The sequence below is a fragment of the Nicotiana tomentosiformis genome, chromosome 3 (genome assembly GCF_000390325.3).
Source record: "Nicotiana tomentosiformis chromosome 3, ASM39032v3, whole genome shotgun sequence".
Classification (NCBI taxonomy): domain Eukaryota; kingdom Viridiplantae; phylum Streptophyta; class Magnoliopsida; order Solanales; family Solanaceae; genus Nicotiana; species Nicotiana tomentosiformis.
Window position 1 is genome coordinate 76,341,918 of NC_090814.1, and position 21,684 is coordinate 76,363,601.

General features: G+C 41.3%; 1 protein-coding gene and 1 long non-coding RNA gene across 3 annotated transcripts; one reads left to right on the top strand and one right to left on the bottom strand.

Moving 5' to 3' along the window:
• The first annotated feature begins 23 nt into the window (after positions 1 to 23).
• Positions 24 to 20,334, top strand: LOC104118869 (pentatricopeptide repeat-containing protein At5g66520-like). 2 transcript variants are annotated; one of them, XM_070197152.1, is made up of 5 exons: positions 24 to 2,236; positions 3,941 to 4,042; positions 4,126 to 4,186; positions 4,272 to 4,440; positions 20,199 to 20,334. In XM_070197152.1, the coding sequence occupies exon 1, from the start codon at positions 323 to 325 to the stop codon at positions 1,940 to 1,942; it is 1,620 nt and encodes a 539-aa protein (XP_070053253.1). In that variant the 5' UTR covers positions 24 to 322; the 3' UTR covers positions 1,943 to 2,236; positions 3,941 to 4,042; positions 4,126 to 4,186; positions 4,272 to 4,440; positions 20,199 to 20,334. The 2 variants fall into 2 exon arrangements, with proteins under 2 accessions (XP_070053253.1, XP_070053254.1); XM_070197153.1 differs by lacking the exon at positions 20,199 to 20,334 and adding an exon at positions 7,846 to 20,192.
• Positions 4,793 to 7,806, bottom strand: LOC104118871 (uncharacterized). Its single transcript, XR_011414786.1, has 3 exons — positions 7,760 to 7,806; positions 7,387 to 7,554; positions 4,793 to 6,145 (listed from the first exon to the last, which is right to left on the bottom strand). It is a non-coding gene; the product is annotated as an uncharacterized lncRNA (long non-coding RNA).
• Positions 20,335 to 21,684: the final 1,350 nt, after the last annotated feature.

Sequence of the window (21,684 nt, forward strand, 5' to 3'; positions counted from 1 at the left end):
TGTAACCGAGTAAGTGACGTTCTAATGAAAGCAGAAGTGAAACACAGTAAGCAACCCACCGTGGGCAGAAATGAAACAAGTACAATTCTCAAATCTATTTATTATTCTCCCATTGAAATTCTAAATCGTGAAGCTGCAATGTCGAAGCCTACTTATAAAACATACTCCAGCAACAAAGAATATTTCAACAGAAGCAGATTAACGTCAGAAAAGCCCAACAGTGTGTTGGCTTAAAATGAACTGTTCCCAATCTTCTTATTGCCTTCTATTTTAAACTCTGAACAAGATATTGAGATTGTCAAACGTTGGAGCTACGAAACCAATGATGGAGCTCCAACGGTTAAATTTGAAGAATAAACTGACATGCCTGCTTGAGAATTGCAAGAGCATGAGAGAGCTGAAGCAGATACATGCCCACATCACAACATCCCCTCACCTCTTTACAACCGACCGTTGCTTCCTAATCTCTCGCCTTATTTTCTTCTGCACAGTTTCTCAATCAGGGTCTCTCACCTATGCCAACACCATATTCAGATTCGTCCCTCGCAAAACTCTCTTCATTTACAACTCCATGATCAGAGTTTACGCTTCAAGAATCCATGACCCCACTTCATTTCAGCCCTTAATTTTGTACAAACGAATGCTGAATGATGGTATTACACCTGACTGTATTACATTACCCTTCGTGTTAAAACATTGCGTCAACAGAGTTAATGAATTTGTAGGAACAAGTGTTCATGCCCATGTTGTTAAGTTTGGGTTTCATAGTGATGTTTTTGTGCAGAATTCTTTGATAAGTTTGTATTCACAATGCGGGTCAGTGGGGATTGCAAGGAAGGTATTTGATGAAATGTCAAATCGGGATATTGTTTCGTGGAATTCTATGGTAATTGGGTGTCTGAGAAACGGAGAGTTGGATATGGCCTTAGAGTTGTTTAGGAGAATGAAGAAGAGGAATATTATTACTTGGAATTCAATTATCACAGGGTTTGTACAAGGAGGTAGGCCAAAAGAAGCTTTAGAATTCTTCTATGAAATGCAAATTTCAGGTGATGATATGGTTAGTCCAGATAAAATGACAATTGCTAGTGTAATCTCAGCTTGTGCTTCTCTTGGAGCAGTTGATCAAGGTAAGTGGGTGCATGATTACTTGAACAGGAGTGGAGTGGAGTGTGATATGGTAATTTCCACCGCATTAGTAGACATGTATGGCAAATGTGGGAGTGTTTCTCGAGCACTTGATGTTTTTAAGGCAATGAAAAATAAGGATGTTTTGGCATGGACAGCTATGGTTTCTGCTTTTGCACTTAATGGGAATGGTAGAGAAGCATTTGAGCTGTTCTTGGACATGGAAGCGGCTGGAGTGAGGCCTAATGCTGTGACTTTTACTGCTTTGTTGTCTGCTTGTGCACATTCTGGCCTTATAGAGATAGGCCGAAGGTGTTTTGATGTGATGAGGCGTGCTTATCACATAGAGACACAAGTTCAACACTATGCTTGCATGGTTGACATTCTTGGTCGAGCTGGTCTCTTTGATGAGGCAGAAGGGCTAATCAGAAGTATGCCAATGGAGCCAGATGTTTTCGTTTGGGGTGCACTACTTGGTGGGTGCCAAATGCACCGAAATTTTCAGTTAGGAGAAAAGGTTTCTCGGTATTTGATTGCTTTGGAGCCTCTGAACCATGCTTTTTATGTTAATCTTTGCGATATATATGCCAAAGCTGGTAGGTTTGACCATGTTAAGGAGATTAGAGCCCTTATGAAGGAGAAAGGGATTGAGAAGACAGTTCCTGGATGCAGCATGATTGAAGTTGATGGAGTTGTCCACGAATTTTCTGTAAGAGGATCTCCTCAAGTTTTGATGACAGAAATAAAGTCTGTATTAACCAGTTTGAGTGATGAGATGGGAAGGAGAGTTAATATGAGCCCTTCTCTGGAATGATGGAGAGAGAATTTTATTAATATGTGAAAATACTTACTGGTTTTTCAACAATATGTGCTCATAGCATGGTATTCCATCCGAAGACATTAACAGTCGCACTTTGGCTATCCCCCACTTATGGTCCATCCCGTTGAGGTTTGATGACCTCTGCATTGATATTGCTTCTCTGGTTTTACAGTCAACACCAGGTATCACCAGATCAGAAAACGTTTTTGGCACCAGACCGAATTGGCTAAGGATCTTACAGCCGGCTTTAACTTCTAAGTCTTTCATGCCCCAAAAAGAAAACAAAAGGTATTCTTTGTCTTGAAATGTGATTTTTATTGGTTTACATTGTGAGAACTAATCTACACCTTGTAAAAGAACTAGGATATAAAACAGAAAAACAATCTTGAGTTCGGATTGGAAAAATACAGTTCCAACTCCAAAATGTTGGAACCATTTTCACACTTCAATTTTATCCATCAAGAAAAGGGAGATTTTTAAGGGGTAGTCCTCGAAAACTTGAGGCGTAGATAATTGGTAATTGATGGTCCAATAATCTTTGAAATTAGCTAATCAATTGCATCTATTACAAGTCTGTCAGTCTGATTATGGACCAAATCGCATATTTTAATTCAGCTGTATCTCTTTGTTTGGAGTATGGTGCATGGGAAATTCATGTATATGGATGACCAAAGTGTTCAATCTTTCTGAACATTAAGTCAGATGCTAGCATATCTCTGAGTGAGTGTGTTGAAGAACCAACATGAGCCACATTTTAAGCAGAATGTGATTGACGTCTGACATGATCAACCATGGCTTAGCAGTTTTGGGAGGAATGCTCTCTATAATTTGTGTTTACTGCAATGAAACTACTTTTTTTGATTTATGGGTAATGAAGGACTACGGCGTAAAAGAATCTTGGATTAAATTATTTACCATGGCAGATGCCAGGATTCCTTCAATTATACCAATCATACCCAAGTATATGTTTGCTAATGGTGAAGTCCTATTCAGCTGTGGAAGAAGAACTGAATTTATGACATCTAAATGACCACATGGATTTAGCAATCTAATATGGTCTGGCTTACAGCCATAATCACCAGAAAGCAAAAAAGGGACTTGTGTATGGAAGTCTAATGATACCAGAATTATCCATAGTGACTGCTTTAATTCTAGGAAGGCTAACGATACCAGAATTAGCTTACTGTTGATTTCTTGAGCCTAATTTGAATGGTAGGGATGGTGATGGAAGTGTTGTTGGCCTAACACCAGGTTCTTAAGCAACCTTATGTCTACCCATAAAGGGTGTTCAGCTTCAGTGCTGCCACTTCTCCACTTTTTGTGAAACCATGAATGCAGGTCTTGTAATTTACTTACAAGTGTTTGTCTGTCGTCTAAATTTCATTTCTTGGTTCTTAATCTCCCGTTTCAATCCTTTTTTTATTCTTGTCATATTAATTTGACTTAAATATCCTACTTGTCTATTGTGCATGAGGTTGCCGTATCATATGGAGTAAAAAAGATAATCACATCCAATGCCTTGTATTTGTGCTTTGTGGAGTCGTGTTACACGCAAGTGACTGGGGATAACAATGAAAGAGATTCGATGACATCAAATAAGGTTCATAATAGAGCAAAAGAAAATACTATTAATATAACAAGAAATCCAACAATATAGTCTGTGTCAGCGTCACAAGGGGTTATGCTTCGGAGCTAGCCGGCTTATTGGCGGGAGCACGTGCTTTGCATGGAGAGATACAACATGTGCTCTCTTTCGCCATTCTTCTCGCTCTCCTTTTGATGACTTTGCACTTGAAGAGGATGAGAGTTTCTCCAGAAATCACCTTCTGTTGTTGATGTATAGGAAATATAAAAACCAAACAGGACTTTGCATAAGTTGACTGTTAGTCACTTTCCTCGACTCCTTCAACAAATTTTATATTTATGGTATGGGGTACATCCCTTCAATTGTCAACTAAAAACTCTTTCCCTGATTGTTGTATGCTGTTCCAGGTTACACTTTCTGGATTCCGATCAGGAAAATTCCTGACATTAGTGGCCACAAATGTAGCAGCCCGTGGATTGGATATTTACGACGTTCAATTAATTATTCAGGTTTGATATGACTAAATTCATATTCGACTTTGTTGCTCAGACTTTATTTGTATTTGAATGCTGAATTTAACATGTATGATCAGTGTGAGCTTCCACGCGATGTCGAAGCGTATATTCATCGATCTGGAAGGACAGGACGGGCAGGTGACTGCTGATGTTGGAATTGCTTTCATTAGATCATTGAACTTCAGGAACATTCTTACTTATATTTGTTTGTTATGCCATTCAGGAAATACTGGTGTTGCTGTAATGATTTATGATCCTAAGTAGTCCAACATTTCTAGGATTGAAAGAGAATCTGGTGTGAAGTTGGAGCATCTATCTGCTCCACAGCCAGCTGATGTTGCTAAAGCGGCTGGGAAAGAAGCAGCAGAAGCAGTTGCTGAAATTTCTGACAGGTAAGTTTTTCATTTGTGCTCTTTATGGATTTTAATGTACCATCGCTTTATCATTTCATTTATTTGCAAATACTAGATGAGAATTGCCCGTGCAAGGCACAGGCCCAACATTGTAGATTTAAACCGGCTATCATTCTCTAATGATGCTTTGGAGAATTCATTTAGAATCCAACTGGAATGGTCAAAGAAGCCGTAGGAAGTAACCAATATTTCATTACCCAATATGAAAGGACTAATCCCAATATTCATTACCCAAATATGGAATATTCAAGGTTCATTATTCTCAAATTCTGCAGAGTAGTATCCATCGCAAATACCACGACAAAACTTGCATCTTAGCTATCATCATTAGTTTTTTAACAAAATAAATGAATCCTCATTTAATTATTAAGTTGCAAAGTCGAAACAGTTGGTGCACATTGGTGAATGATGTCTAATACCTAACCTACTGACTTTCATTACTATTCTTTTCCTCCAAACCTTAGGAGCTTGACCTTTCACGTAGCCTATAGGCTGAGTCACTTAGTTTCGATTACATGAACACAAGTCCTGAATTGTCGTATAAGCTTCTTTAAAAAAGCTGGTCAAAAATCTTGATTTGGTCGATCATAAGTTTTAGGATATCATCTGAATGTGCTCGTGGATCAACCTCAACACCACTTCCAAGATGGCATTGATGTATTCCTTATAATTTCTCGAAACCTTGTACATGGACTGATTATTAACCAAAGCTAAAAAATAATTTCATAAGCAAGCAGAAGTGTAGAACATAAACATTTGTATCTATCATACATTACATTAATTAATTTTATGTGTCAAGGATATCGAAAGTAAATACTTTTAGAAGTATATATGATCTTATTCCGTAAGACATAAAACTGGCACAAAATATAGACATAAAACCCCATCAGAAGAACTGAACAATACTATGGATGTGCGCTAGTATTTCTAGGGAGGGAAAAAGGGAGGGAGGGAGGAAAAAAGATAAGTTATACCTGCACATGTGGCTACAGAACATAGGAAACAAATAAGACAAAATGGTACACTAATCCACAAACAGCAAAAATATAAGCTCTGAATATACAGAAAAATAATGATAAATCTAAAAGTAAAAGAAGGAAAGGCATTTACAAATATTCCAGATGTTATGCGTGTCAGAAAAAAAGTAAATGTAAGTAACAACAAAATATGTCTAGAGGACTCAAAATACAACTTGAAAAGATTATAACTTCAGTAATCGAGAAGGAGAACTATCAAAAGAGAGATGTTGTACTTATAAGGTAAGGTAGAGAAGATTTCAGAGGATGATAACTTCAATAATTGAGATGATATAAGGAAAACTATCAAGAGAGAAGTGGTATTCATAAGATGAGCTAGATAAGTATTTTACTCACGGAAGGTGATCCCACTAAGTTCAAGTTATAGCAGTACACATGCCAACTTTTAGTTTACTTTTAATGATTTCAAATGGATGAGAAAGAAGTATTCATACATTATTCTAAACTCAATCACTGAAATAGCAAGTGGATGTTTTTAGCCCAAAAAAAAAAAAAAGAACAGGGAGACCAATTAATGAGTTGACTCTAAGTCATATGGACTTCGTATTTAGTTCGTATTCAACAGTTGAGCGCAATAGGAAATTACCTTTTCTCTAAATGTTTGAAAATTTTGAGCTGATTGTGTTCTTCTCCGCCATATGTGGTTCCTGTAATCGAGAATAGCAAATCATTAGACATGTAGTTACAACTTGAACATCAATTAAAAAAGAAATAACAAGTAAATAGTCAATCCAATATAAACCAAAGTGCTATTGTAATCATTCGCGACATTATCTCTTCCTAGATCTTTTTGCTATATTAAAAGAATAACAATCTTAACTCCATAAGTTATTATTCTGTATTTTTAACGAAAATCATGAACTTGAATTACAACTTGTTGTAGTACCCAATGTAGCAACATGTTATTCTTTTGCATAACTGATTGTTCAATTATAACCAGTAGGACTTGAGTATATTGTCATAGACAAATGTCAATAAAAAGAAAAGAGAGAACAAGGCATAAAACTATTTATTCTACTTTTTAATATCTTATGTGAGCATTGGTTATGTCCGCTGATAAGCTAAATTATAGTTGAAATGCACATCCTGCAAGTTCAAATAGGTAGACACCGTACCGCTGAATCCATGATTTTTGTTTGGTAAGAATGAATATTCTGAGGTGTGAATTGAAAATAAGTACTCAAATTGAAATGCAGTATAGAGTTCTTAATTTAACAACAATCATGATAGGTAAGATAACTGATCCATAATGACTTATTCTTGCTATTCACATGGCAGCCACTGAAGCAAGCAAATGGCGTAAAGATAAACAACCTCCACACAGTCTCCTCAAATTTTTCTAGTTAAACTATAAAAATGATTCATCAAAAACTAACCACTGATTATTACCTTTATGATCCTAAAATCCCATACACTGCACTGACTATGCATTGACAACCCACTTCGCACATTATGGGATTCCTAAAAATATTTTAATAGTTAAAATATTAAAATAAAGGAATCAAAAGTACAAAAGCTACCATTTCTAATCATGGGATCAACCTTGAACCTCATTCAAGAGGAGGTTGGAAGAAGAATCAAAAGAGAAACAATGAAAACACACAAAAATCAGGGAGCGAAAGAACAGGACTATAAGAGCATAGATGAGGAATCAATGTGGAATGTAGTCCGACAATGCAAACAAAAATATAAAAGGAGGTTATACATCAAAATTTTAAATCAGCGATTAGTAAATTTCCCCTGTTTTAAACCTTAAAAAATTCAACTTTTCAAAGGGATTATACCTCAAAATTAGCAGAGAATCTTCCTTCCACTGACTAATTATCATAAATAAAAAAAGAAAAAAATAACATATAAACCCTTCAAAATAATAATTGAAAGGGTATACCTCAATATTTTCATTCAGCAGTTGGAAAGCTCCAAGAATACTCCATCCTAGTAGATGATTGATGCTTCAAGAGTTCATTCAGCAAAAAGCAGTAGACAAGTTTATCCCAAATTGTGAAACACAGAGTTGTGTTTAAAGTCTGATTAGAGATAATAAAAAGTAAAAATCCTTAAAGAAGATTTGAAGTATAAGAAAAGGTTAGTGAGAGAGGTCTACTACTAATGACAGACAATTACGGCTTGAACTCATAGCAAATGGTAGATGATTAACAAAGAAATAGTGAAAGAGGATTCTAGAAGGAAAAATGTGAGGAAGGACACGTATTTCATCAGAGCAATAAAAATTCAATTTAAGACCAGCTATGTGAAATTACCACTTTATCCTTGGTCGACCATTAGGGCTTTTCTATATAATAAAAAAATAAATATATATAATATATAATAGAAAAGAAATATGTAGTGTAATACCTGCTTTCAAGGCTGCCTCTGAACTATCACCAGTGGAATTGCTTGCCAAGGCAGCTGTAAGTATTTCTCTTCATTACTTGTTTGGTGTTGGAACCAAAGGGCCTTATGGTTGACTAGACTGGTCTCTTGCTTTCTAGGGTTACTCTGAGATCAAGACTAGTCGTTTCTTTCTTCCATGGAGAACCAGAGGCGGAGCTAGGGATTTAAGTGTGTAGGTTCTAAATTTTAAAATAAAACACTGTTTTCAGCGGGAATCGAACCCCTATCTTTTCCAGCGAACCCACAACCTTTACCGTTGAATCAAGACCCCTTTTGTTACTTGGTTCGGACAGTATATATTTGTTTACCCGAAAAAATGGATAGAGTTGAATTTATACGTAGTTCCGAAGATATATGGTACAACTTAATACAGAATGCTAGGATAAATAAAAGTATGAATATAGATTGGAGAAAACGTAATCTAGGCAAATCAATTATGAACAGTGAATTTTAGGATTTAGCAAAATAGAATCAATCTAAGAAACTAGAAAGATCACTCTTGCTTGTAGAGGTAATAATACAATTTGTGAACGTGTAAGTCTCAGAAAAGATGTCCCTACAAGAATGATAAACAAGCCCTTTTATAGTGAAAGGGTTTGGCTCCAAGCATAATAAAATAAACATTCAGTGGGAGACCCATGATAAATTAGCTTTTCCATAATTTCTGCCAAGATTCCCTATAGTGGGATTACAACTCGATCTTGCTTAGAATCTTAGATTTTGGTTCGAGCTTGATTTCGGCTCGAACTTGTGATCTTGGCCCTCGAATGGATTCCAGGTCGATGTAGGTTGGTTTTTGGATTATCAGCACGATAGATCTACCCGCGCCATGGTTCGATTCTTGTTCGAGTTTGACTATGATATCGATCTCAACACGGACCGGCCTCCCCGGGCTCTAGGTTAGTTCGTGCCCCCTTTCGGGATCTTACTTCGATACACCACCCTTCGAACCGTACCGGACATGCCAAGGCTGAAATCCATTTTGACTGTATACAGATAGTCCCTTCGTTTCTCAGAAAGAAATATGGCGAGAAACGATATGATTTTCAACATCTCGATCGGATTATATCTTGTCGATTCCATCAGGTTCGACCATGACGCACATGATAGTTGTCCTGTCGGTTTAGTCTTTCAAGGCATTTAATGCATGTCAGGCAGTGGTCGACCACTGCTGATAATGAACCGCCGTCGCTTTGAACCTATAAATAACTCTCACCTTTATCTTTTACCATTTTTACATCTTGTATCTTCTAAAATTTCTCAATTTCTTATTTATACTCTCCAGCTTACCAAAAAACAAAAGCTGTGATTTCTTTCCGAAAGGACCCCTCAATTCTACCAAATCTCTATCATTTTTTTCTACTCCTTATTTTTGAATTCAAAAATGGCAAAAACATCGCAAACCGTTCCTCAGAAAGAGAAAGCTTCATCTTCACAGTGTGTCGCCGATAAGACACCGGCGGAACCACGGCCAGAGGAGTATGTCCCTGGGGCGTGCGTCCTTACTTCAGATTTTAAAGTTGATAAAGGTTCATCGGTCCCTGGCCGGTGTGAGCCGGTATCGAGGTACATGTGTTCGATTACTGAGAAGCACCTCGATCTGTTAAAGAAGGACTGCAATTGGGGAAAAAAAGAAGTGATAATACCTACCCCTGACGAAGACATCACTTCTCACGTGAAAGGGGTTTTGAATGTATATACTTACCTTTTCACTTTGGGTCCCCTCGATTCCGTCGTTATCGACTTCTGTCGACAGTATCAGGTAACCTTAGGCCAGGTCCATCCTTCTTTGTGGTGAATCGTTATTCTGATCCGATATTTCGTGAGCAAAATCGAGGGGATGTCGTTCACCCTCGATCATCTTATCCGGCTGTACCGTCCCCGACTTTTTCGGGGAGGGTTAATAAAACTCCAGCGTCGGGCTACCAAGGCTTTGTTCTCGAGTATTGACGAGGACAGGGACCGGGGTTGGATGAGCAGGTTCGTTCGAGTAAGGACTTCGGACCTGATCCCGACTGAAAAGATGCCCTTTCCCGAGGAGTGGAATTTGAAACGTAAGTGTGATTTTGCTGTTGCTTCTATTTTGTTCTTTCATTTGTTCTCTTATCGACACCCCTCTTTTCGTGATGTAGCGGTTCCCTGGATGCCCGGAGCGGTTCCCGACCTCAAGAATTGGGTACGGGCTCTTGTTTCGACTTCCACATACGCCGAACGCTCATGGCGTGATTTGTCTAAGGGTCGATGGGAGGCCAAAAATCACGGTAAGCTCATTTCTCGGACTCTGGCGAGGCATTTCTCGATATATTTTTTTATAAGGTTTCCCATATGTAGGTTTGGGTAAGGACGCGGTCTTGAGACCTCTGTCTAATGAGGAGGATGTCTCGACCTTCGTTCCAAAGTCGGTGAAGGAAAATAAAAGGAAGAGAGCTTCGTTGCCCGAATTTCCAAAACCGAAGAAGAGGACGGCTCGTAAGCCAAACAAGAATGTTATTCCTTTGACTGTAGAATCCGTTTTGCGCCTAAGGGATGAAAAAGAAGAAGAAGAAGAAGAAGAAGAAGAAAAGGATAATGAGCCCACGCTGGCGGTCCGGACGAAGAGAGCCACCGATGCTTCAATGCCGGCTGGATCGATGATGCCCTATGGGGCTCCGTCTCGAACCGAAAATATACCGGAGAGAGGTTCTGGTAGAGTCACCGAACTATCGGATGTCGAAGACGCTTCTCATCGGAATCAACCGGCAGGGGTTACAATCGAAGAGCCCTTCGAACCCCTCCGAGCCGAGGGGAATGCTCCGAGCGAGTCACTTGGGGCAGCAGCGATCGAGGACTCGCCTACCTTTCCCGCTTTTTCTGCAGGGGTGATTCGGGAAGCTCAAACTCTGGGGGCCCTCGATCTAGGTAGGCCTCACGATGAAGAGGATCCGTTTCGTGACCTGTTTACTGGTATCGAGGACGTTGCCGGTGATGAATCAGATCTTTTTCACGGTTTGCGGTAGGCTTTGAACCAGGTGAGTCTTTTAAAAATCTTTTTGTTGGTATTGCCTTTATGTTCGTCTTTCGTTAACTTTGCTTCTTGTTTCTTCGTAGGCTACGGTAGTCCATCGAGAACAATGTTCTCGTTCCCAGAATGAGCTGCATCGATATGCGGCCGACCTGAAACGCGCTACCGACGAGAGGAACTCTCTTAAACTTTCCTTAGGGTAGAGAGAGGAGGAAATAAAAGATCTCCGGACCGAGCTGGACAAGCCTTATCGAGACCAGAATGGTTTGTCTGAGCAAGTAATGATGCTTTTGAAAACCTATGGGTTCGATACCGGAACGATAGCTAACATTTCGGTCTCACAGCTGCAGCAAAAAATCGAGATGATAGGGAGGCTGCGTGAGGAGGTCGATGTGATAAGGATGGAATCCTTGTGGTGGAAAGAAGGTATGGACCGCTTTGCTGCAGAAAAAGAGACTGCTCGAGCCCAGTTATCGTCGTCTGAAACCCAACTTCAGAAAATGAAGGAAAAAGGCCTGGTTCAAGCAAAGAGAATTGAGGAGCTCGAGGCTCGGTTGGCCTCAGTACTCGCCAAGGCCGAATCCGATGCTGAAACGGCAAAGACTTATGCGGATGCGCTCGTGGCCGTCTATCGGGCTGATGCTGAAGCTGCCCAAGTTCAGGCAAGAGAGGCAGCCGAATCCGCCGATGGTCGGGCGCATTGGGTCGCCGAACTTGCTAAGTACCGATCCAGGAGAGAAACCCTCGAGGAGATTCATGCTCACGACTTCGATCTCACGGAAGAGATAAAAAGGGAAAAAGAACTCGAAGCTGATGCTGAGGCTCTGGTTTTCGATGATGATGACGACGACGATGGGAGCAAAAGCGGATCCGAGAACGGGGGGGAACCTGATAAAGAAGAGACCGCTCCTGTTTAAATTTTGTAGATAGGCATATCTCTTCTTTCGCTTTTGCTCCTGTAGCCACCCATGTAGATAAATTTTGTGTATAGGCATATCTCTTCTTTCGCCGACTTGCTTTTGCTTCTGTTTCCTGGGTTGCTGTGATTTGCCTTATGAATATTTCAATAATGTATTAAACCACTTAATCAAACTTGAACCTCGTAGTCTCTGCAACCGAGCGAGCGTTTATTCAAACTTGGGGCAATGTAACCCTTTAGACTTATTAATTGTCAACGATTCGATTTTGAAGAGAATATAGCCCGTGGGCGTGACGGTCGAGCGAGTGTTTGCTTGTGCTCGAATTAATGTAGCCCGTAGGCTTGGTTGAGTGAGTGATTCGAACTCGAATTAATGCAGCCCGTAGGCTATTTGGTCGAGTGAGTGTTTTCTCGAACTCGAAATGAGAAATAGCTCGTAGGCTTGAATGATTCGAACTCGAATTAATGCAGCCCGTAGGCTATTTGGTCGAGAGAGTGTTTGCTCGAACTCGAAATGAGAAATAGCCCGTAGGCTTATTTGGTCGAGTGAGTTTTTGCTCGAACTCGAAATGAGAAATAGCCCGTAGGCTTGATCGAGTGAATGATTCAAACTCGAATTAATGCAGCCCGTAGGCTATTTGGTCAAGTGAGTGTTTGCTCGAACTCGAAATGAGAAATAGCCCATAGGCTTATTTGGTCGAGTGAGTTTTTGCTCGAACTCGAAATGAGAAATAGCCCATAGGCTTATTTGGTCGAGTGAGTTTTTGCTCGAACTCGAAATGAGAAATAGCCCGTAGGCTTATTTGGTCGAGTGAGTTTTTGCTCGAACTTGAAATGAGAAATAGCCTGTAGGCTTGATTGAGTGAATGATTCGAACTCGAATTAATGCAGCCCGTAGGCTATTTGGTCGAGTGAGTGTTTGCTCGAACTCGAAATGAGAAATAGCCCGTAGGCTTGATCGAGTGAATGATTCGAACTCGAATTAATGCAGCCCGTAGGCTTATTTGGTCGAGTGAATGATTCGAACTCGAATTAATGCAGCCCGTAGGCTATTTGGTCGAGTGAGTGTTTGCTCGAACTCGAAATGAGAAATAGCCCGTAGGCTTGATCGAGTGAATGATTCGAACTCGAATTAATGCAGCCCGTAGGCTTATTTGGTCGAGTGAGTTTTTGCTCGAACTCGAAATGAGAAAATAGCCCGTAGGCTTGATCGAGTGAATGATTCGAACCTGAATTAATGTAGCCCGTAGGCTTAATGGCCGGGTGAATGTTTGCTCGAACTCGAATTAAAAAATAGCCCGTAGGCTTAATGGTCGCATTATATCTTAATTCTTCGCATGTTATTACACGCCTGGGTTCAGACCAACTTATATGAGCATGGCTCGCTTCGACCATTTGGCTCTTTACAGTTTTCCTATCGGGACCCTGTTGCTGTGAAGTAACTCTCTTACGGGGCCTCGAATATTATTATAAATGCTGCATGACCAGTGGTTGCCTCATTAAAAACCTTGCCGAAAAACCCATTTGGGATAAAAATCGGTCTAAGGAAAAAAGAGTGCAACGCGTGCTTTCTGATGAGAGATTCGTCCCTTGTTCGGACTTCTGCAGGGGTCAGTTTCGAGATATAAACGAATATGGAAAGGTTGTACCTTAACAGTAGTACCGTTTTAGATGTGATACATTCCAGTTGCTTGATAACTGTTTGCCGTTTATAACGCCGATCCTGTACGATCCCTTTTCGATGTCCTCGAGTACATGATATGGTCCTTCCCAATTCGGTCCTAGCTTCCCTTCATTCGGATTCCCGGCATTGATGGTAATATTTCTCAACACTAAGTCCCCAGGCTTGAAATGGCGGAGCTTAGTTCTTCGATTATAATACCTTTTGATTCGCTGCTTTTGGGCGGCCATTCGGACGAGGGCAGTTTCTCGCCTTTCGTCCGATAGTTCGAGGCTTGTGTTCATAGCCTCGTTGATTCTTCCATCGAGAATCGAAATCTAGCACTGGGTTCACCAACCTCGACTGGTATCAATGCTTCGGATCCATATACTAAGGAGAACGGGGTCGCCCCCGTACTGGATTTTGATGTTGTCCGATATGCCCAAAGGACTTCGGGTAGGATTTCTCTCCATCTCCCTTTAGCATCGTTCAACTTCTTCTTTAAGTTTTGAATGACAGTTTTATTCATTGATTCGGCCTGCCCGTTCCCACTGGGGTGGTACGGCGTCGACAGTATCCTTCTTATCTTGTGGTCTTCGAGGAATCTTGTTACTTTGCCGCCAATGAATTGTTTTCCATTGTCACATACTATTTCGGCGGGTATCCCGGACTGGCATATGATATGATCCCAAATAAAGTCTATAACTTCTTTCTATCTTATTTTCTCGAACGCCTGCGCTTCAACCCATTTAGAAAAATAGTCAGTCATAAACAAAATGAATTTGGCTTTACCTGGGGTCGATGGCAGAGGGCCGACGATATCCATTCCCCATTTCATGAAAGGCCACGAGGATAGGATCGAGTGGAGTTGTTCTCCGGGCTGGTGGATCATCGGTGCGAACCTTTGACATTTATCACATTTACGAACAAATTCCTTCGTATCTTTGCCCATATCGATCCAATAATACCCTCCTCTGATTATTTTTTGGACTAATGTGTCGGCTCCAAAGTGATTCCCGCAAGTACCCTCATGCACTTCCCGTAGGACATAATCGACATCCCCCGTACCCAAGCATACCGCCAATGGTCCGTCGAACGTTCTTCGGTACAGTGTTCCATCTGAAGCCAGAGTGAATCGAGCAGCCTTGGTCCGTAGGGTTCTGGAATTTTTAGGGTCCAATGGGAGTTTTCTGTTTTTCAAACATTCGATATACTTGTTTCTCCAATTCCAGGTTAAGCTTGTAGAATTTATTTCGGTGTGTCCTTCGATTACCGATCTCGAAAGTTGAACTACATTCCCTGAGCCCGTATCATCTACCTCGACCGATGACCCCAAATTCGCCAGTGCGTCGGCCTCATTATTATGTTCCCGTGGCACATGCCGTAAAGTCCATTGTTTAAAATGGCGCAAAGTGATAAGCAGTTTATCTAAATACCTCTGCATTCTACCTTCTCGAACTTCGAAAGTTTTGTTTACTTGACTTACCACCAGCAAGGAATCGCAGTTGGCTTCAATGATTTCTGCTCCCAAATTTCTAGCTAGCTCGAGACCTGCAATCATGGCTTCGTACTCAGCATCGTTGTTAGTCAACCTGATAGTTTTAATATATTGTCTAATAATACCACCCGTGGGTGGTTTCAAAACTATACCCAGCCCGGATCCCTTTACGTTTGAAGCCCCATCCGTAAAAATGATCCATACCCCCGATGATGTACCTGATTTCAACAGTTCTTTTTCGGCTTCGGGTACGAGGGCTGGTGTGAAATCGGCCACGAAGTCTGCTAGGACTTGAGACTTGATGGCCGTGCGGGGTCGATATTCGATATTGTACCCACTGAGTTCGACGGCCCATTTGGCCAGTCGGCCTGATAACTCGGGTTTGTGCAAAATATTACGAAGCGGGTAAGTAGACAATATGCATATGGGATGGCATTGAAAGTATGGCCTTAACTTCCTTGAGGCGCTTATCAGTGCAAGCGCCAACCTTTCTAGGAGCGGATATCTAGTTTCCGCCTCTCCTAAGGTTCGACTTGTATAATAAACTGGGAATTGCGTACCTTACTCTTCTCGAACTAGGACACCGCTTACGGCGACTTCCGATACTGCCAAGTACAAACAAAGTTTCTCATCGGTTTTTGGAGTGTGAAGCAGTGGTGCGCTTGATAGATATTGTTTTAGTCCTTCTAATGCTTGTTGGCACTCTGGGGTCCAAGAAAAGTCGTTCTTCTTTTTGAGTAGAGAAAAAAATTTATGACTTCGATCGGATGATCTCGATATGAATCAGCTTAGGGCGGCGATCCGACCCGTTAGTCTTTGCACGACCTTCACGCTGTCTACGACGGTGATGTCTTCAACAACCTTGATTTTATCGGGGTTAATCTCTATTCCCCGATGTGATACCATGAAGCCGAGGAACTTGCCCGAACCGACCCCGAAGGCACATTTTTCGGGGTTGAGCTTCATTTTGTATTTCCTCAGAATCTCGAACGTTTCCTGCAAATGAATTAAATGGTCCTCTGCGCGCAGGGATTTGACTAACATGTCATCAATATAAACCTCCATTGATTTTTCTATTTGTTCTTCAAACATTTTATTCACTAGGCGTTGGTAAGTGGCCCCTGCGTTTTTTAGCCCAAAGGGCATCACATTATAACAATACGTTCCATATTTGGTGACAAATGAGGTTTTTTCCTGGTCCTCCGGGTTCATCTGTATTTGATTATACCCGGAATAGGCATCGAGAAAAGTGAGGATCTCGTGGCCGGCCGTGGCATCGATCATGCGATCGATGTTGGGCAACAGAAAAGAATCTTTGGGGCATGCTTTGTTCAAATCCTTATAGTCCACGCACATCCTAAGTTTGTCCCCCTTTTTAGGGACTACAACTACGTTGGCTAACCATTCGGGATATTTTACCTCCCGAATAGACCCTATTTTGAGAAGTTTGGTTACCTCGTCCTTTATGAAGGCGTTCTTTCTATCAGACTGGGGTCTTCTTTTTTGCTTCACCGTTCTGAACCTATGGTCCAAACTTAGCTGATGCGTTGTTATGTTTGGCGGGATCCCTGTTATATCTAAATGGGACCGGGCGAAACAATCGATGTTATTGATAAGAAATTGAACGAGTTTCTTCCTGAGTTCAGGGCTTAACCCCGTTCCCAAGTATACCTTTTGTTCGGGCCGACGCTCGATTAATATGACTTGCTCTAGCTCCTCGATCGTCGATTTTGTGGCATCGGAGTCATCGGGAATTACGAAAGATTGAGGGACCCTTTGGTCTCCATCCTCTTCGACTTTCTGGTTGTCTGGCTGGGTTGAAGTCGCTGTCTGTGATTGCTATTTGGTGTCCCGTTCTCCTTCCGGGCCCGATCCTTTTATCGGCGAAAGTGAGGACATTGGTTTGGCTTTGTCGACGGCGAACATTTCTTTTGCGGCTGGTTGCTCTCCGTATACCGTTTTGACATCTCCCGACGCCGGAAATTCGAGGACCTGGTGTAGGGTCGAAGGCACGACTCTCATGTTGTGGATCCATGGCCTTCCGAAAAGGGCGTTAGACCTCATATCGCCTTCGATCACGTGAAACTTTGTTTCCTGGACAGTTCCGACCACGTTTATTGGTAAGGCTATCTCCCCTTTGGTGGTTTCGCATGCCATATTGAACCCGTTTAGGACCAGAGTTGCAGGTACGACCCGATCCTGTAGGCCGAGCTGCTTTACTACCTTCAATCGGATGATATTGGTCGAGCTACCTGGATCGATCAACACACGCTTAATTTTAGTTTTATTTACGAGTACAGATATTACCAGTGCGTCGTTGTGAGGTTGGATGACCCCCTCTGTATCTTCATCACCAAAGGACAAAGTCCCCATAAGTGCGTAATCTTGAGTCCGAGATCGCTTTTCCCTCACCATCGATGTTTTAGTGCGCTTAAGCATCGGTCCCCGGGGGGTATCGGTGCCGCCAATGATCATGTGGATAACGTGCTGTGGTTCTTCTTGCTCGTTCTGCTTGCTGAAATCCCTACTTCTAAAATGGCTCTTTGCCCTATCACTCAGAAACTCCCGAAGATGCCCTTTGTTAAATAGGCGAGCTATTTCCTCTCTTAGTTGCTTGCAATCTTCCGTTCTGTGGCCATGGGTACCATGATATTCGCACGTTTGATTGGGATTTCTCCAGGCAGGATTGGTTTGCATTGGTCGAGGCCATTTAGTCTCTTCGATGCATCCGATGGCCGACACGAGAGCGGATGCGCCAACGCTGAAGTTATATTCTGATAATCGAGGTGCTTCTATAGGCTCGGCATATTTGTCGAAGCCGCTCTTACTCTTAAGCCCCCGAGAATTTTGTCCCCGATCAATTCTTTGATTGTTCCGAATTGCGTTGCGTGTTGAACCATTATTTACTCGATCGGTGATGTACGGTCGATATCGGTCTCTGTTTGACCTTTGCTCTCTGTCGATCTGCTTTTGATTAATAACTGTCCTTTTCTGATGAACAGGTCTGTACGGAGTCCCCGACTGATCATCCTCGACCCTAATTTTCGATTGATATCGGTTGTGCACATCTGCCCAAGTTACCGCCGGATACTCGATCAAATTTTGCTTCAGCCGATGTGATGCTGTCGAACTTAGCTCGTTCAATCCTTGGGTGAAAGCTTGTACGGCCCAGTCGTCGGTGACCGTGGGTAATTCCACGCGTTCCATTTGAAATCGGGATACGAATTCCCTCAGCATTTCTCCCTGCCTTTGCTTTACTTTGAAGAGGTCTGATTTTCTCGTTGCAACCTTTATGGCACCAGCATGCGCTTTTACGAACGAATCTGCTAACATGGCAAAATAATCGATGGAATTTGGTGGTAAATTGTGGTACCAAATCATAGCTCCTTTCGAGAGGGTCTCCCCGAACATTTTCAATAGCACGGATTCGATCTCATCATCTTCCAAATCGTTGCCTTTTATGGCACACGTGTAAGAGGTGACATGTTCGTTAGGATCGGTCGTACCGTTATATTTGGGAATTTCGGGCATACAGAACTTTTTGGGGATTGGCTTCGGTGCCGCACTTGATGGAAAAGGCTTTTGTATGAATTTTTTGAATCAAGCCCTTTTATCATTGGTGGAGCCCCCGGGATTTGATCGACCCTGGAATTATACGTTTTCACCCTCTTGTCGTTGGCTTCGACTCGTTTTGTGAGCTCCTCGAGCAATTTAGTAATTCCGGGAGTAGTCCCTGATTCCTGCTTGTTAGATTTTACTATGGCAGGCTCTGTTTTGGGGGTGACCTCTCGAAGTGGATTGGAAACCGGCCTGCTTTGTGCGCGAGTTTGGCTCTGTAGCTGAGCTATCGTTAATTGCTGGTCTTGCAACATCTCGAAGATCATGCGTAAGCTGGCCCCGATCTCCTCTGGGTTTTGGGTGTCTTGGGCTACGGATCGAGCACCGCCCTGAATGCTTCTTTCCGGTTCGGAACGCTGGTTTGCTTCCAAAGCAATTTGTGAATTGACATCTAGTGGTATTTCGGCTCGAATCTCGGATAGTGCCAAGTTGTTGGTTTCATCTTGAAGGCCAGCTTCGTAATCGGTCGGTGAAGCCATTTGGTCGGTGGCTATTCGTAGCCGAACCTGAATTGAAGGTGTTTTTGGAAATAAGTGACCACTGTTATCCTCTGCCCCACGGTGAGCGCTAAACTGTTTACCCGAAAAAATGGATAGAGTTGAATCTATACGCAGTTCCGAAGATATATGGTACAACTTAATACAGAATGCTAGGATAAATAAAAGTATGAATATAGATTGGAGAAAACGTAATCTAGGCAAATCAATTATGAACAGTGAGTTTTAGGATTTAGCAAAATAGAATCAATCTAAGAAACTAGAAAGATCACTCTTGCTTGTAGAGGTAATAATACAATTTGTGATAGTGTAAGTCTCAGAAAAGATGTCCCTACAAGAATGATAAACAAGCCCTTTTATAGTGAAGGGGTTTGGCTCTAAGCATAATAAAATAAACATTCAGTGGGAGACCCATGATAAATCGGTTTTTCCATAATTTCTGCCAAGATTCCCTCTAGTGGGATTACAACGGCTTTTGTCTGCGAGCTCGATCTTGCTTAGAATTCTAGATTTTGGTTCGAGCTTGATTTCGGCTCGAATTTGTGATTTTGGTTCGAGCCCTCGAATGGATTCCAGGTCGATGTAGGTTGGTTTTTGGATTATCAGCACGATAGATCTACCCGCGCCATGGTTCGATTCTTGTTCGAGTTTGATTATGATATCGATCTCAACACGGACCGGCCTCCCCGGGCTCTAGGTTAGCTCGTGCCCCCTTTCGGGATCTTATTTTGATACATTACCCTTCGAACCGTACCGGACATGCCAAGGCTGAAATCCATTTCGACCGTATACAATATTTAGTAAATATTTCAATACAAATACAGGGTTCCGGAAAAAGTCACTGGTTCGCCCGAACCCGCACCCACTACTGTAGCTCCGCCCCTGTGGAGAACTGTGTTACGCTACTTCTTGAGTGTGGGAGGCCCATTTTTGCACCTTCGTGAGTATTTAAGCCAATGTTCCCTAAACGGTGTTCTTACTTTCTCCAATTAACAAGTCATACCATGACATGAAGCTCAGTGAGAGAGCTGCTATGTCTATGGCCAGAGCCTGCTGTTGTTCCGTTGAAAAATTCCTCTGTTGATTTTTTCTACTTTGTTAATATGATGGCAGCTTTGCATATAATGTTTTGCGGAGGTTTCTACCCGAGGACAAGGTTGAATCAATCAAAGGACTTACTTTGACAGCTGATGGAAAGGGTGCGGTTTTTGATGTATTTGCTGATGACCTTGATATGTTTCTAGCTGGTATGTTTCTTCATTTTCGGTAACTGAGATATATGAGAATCATCCACGAACAAAATTCTATTCAAAAGCCTTCCATCATCATAGTTTGCTTCTTACACCCATACTCAAGCAACCCCACTATCTCATTAATCAGTGATAAAATGTCGCAAGAGAAAGACCAGGCAAGAGGTAGAAGATTTGGTAGTGGTTTCGCTTTTCGCGGAAACTTAATTCGGCCGTAGATGGTGAATAAGGCAAACAGTTTATCCGAACAGTTGACTGTACAGGAATGTTTTCGCCCTTATGGCTTCAAAATTTTGCGATGATGAAGAGAAGTGTGTATTGCGGCTGCTGTTTATGGAACATGATCATTTGATTTTCCCCATATAGGTTCAACTAGTGAACTTGCCTCTTTTTGGAATAATCTACTTTTAATATTCGAATATTAGAAATAGGTTATATACCTAATTGTTTACCTTATTATTCTTTTGCATCATGTCGGATTTAGCAAAAGGAAGGAGAAAGATAAAGGAGAGAAATTTCTTTTTATTTTCTTCACATAAATTATTCATAATTTACTCGTTTAGTTGCTGGCACATGCCTTCTCACTTTGTCTAATTTTGATGCGATATAAAAAATTGAAGTGAGTAGGTATTTCTCTTCTATTCATGAAGTATAGAAATCTTATTATGGCGCACATGTAAAAATTAACGAACATAACAAATCTTTGTTGGGGAAAATCACTACCACTGCATGTCTACCGTTCCGCAGCTCCCGCGGTCTTCAAATCGCCACTATTTTTTGTTTGACAGAGATTTCTCCTCATTTACATTCGAGATATTCAAGAGGAACAGAACATTAGAGGGGAGAAACTTGAACGACGGTGTTACTTTTTTGTCTTTGATGTTTCAATTACGTGAGGAACATAAGGAATATATTAGTAAGTAAAGAACCAAAATACGACTATTTTAAACTGAAGGGGATTACTCACAATTTTACGTTTTAGAGATGACAATTTTAACTGGACCACATTAATAATCTTACTAAATGGTATTTTAATAAATTTCTTTAAAATAGAAAAGATAAAAAATTTCACATGTAGTCAAACATAAATAATTTTTATAAATGATAAAATCGCAAATATAATTTTTTCAATGATATCTATGAGTGCGATTTCAGTCCTTCAAGCACCATATAATTCACAACCTATGTATGAGGGCGTGCAAATGTCCCAACTTCTAGGTACCCTATCGAATATAGTCCTAAGTACCCTGCCTTATATTAATCCTCATTGCCATTATGTAAGTCTACTCTGCCAAAGGAGATGTCGAGCCCGTTTGGATTGACTTATTTTAAGTGCTTTTAAACCAAAA

What these genes read in the sequence shown, in the direction of transcription:
- LOC104118869 (XM_070197152.1), top strand. Translation starts at nt 323, where the DNA reads ATGATGGAGCTCCAACGGTTAAATTTGAAGAATAAACTGACATGCCTG.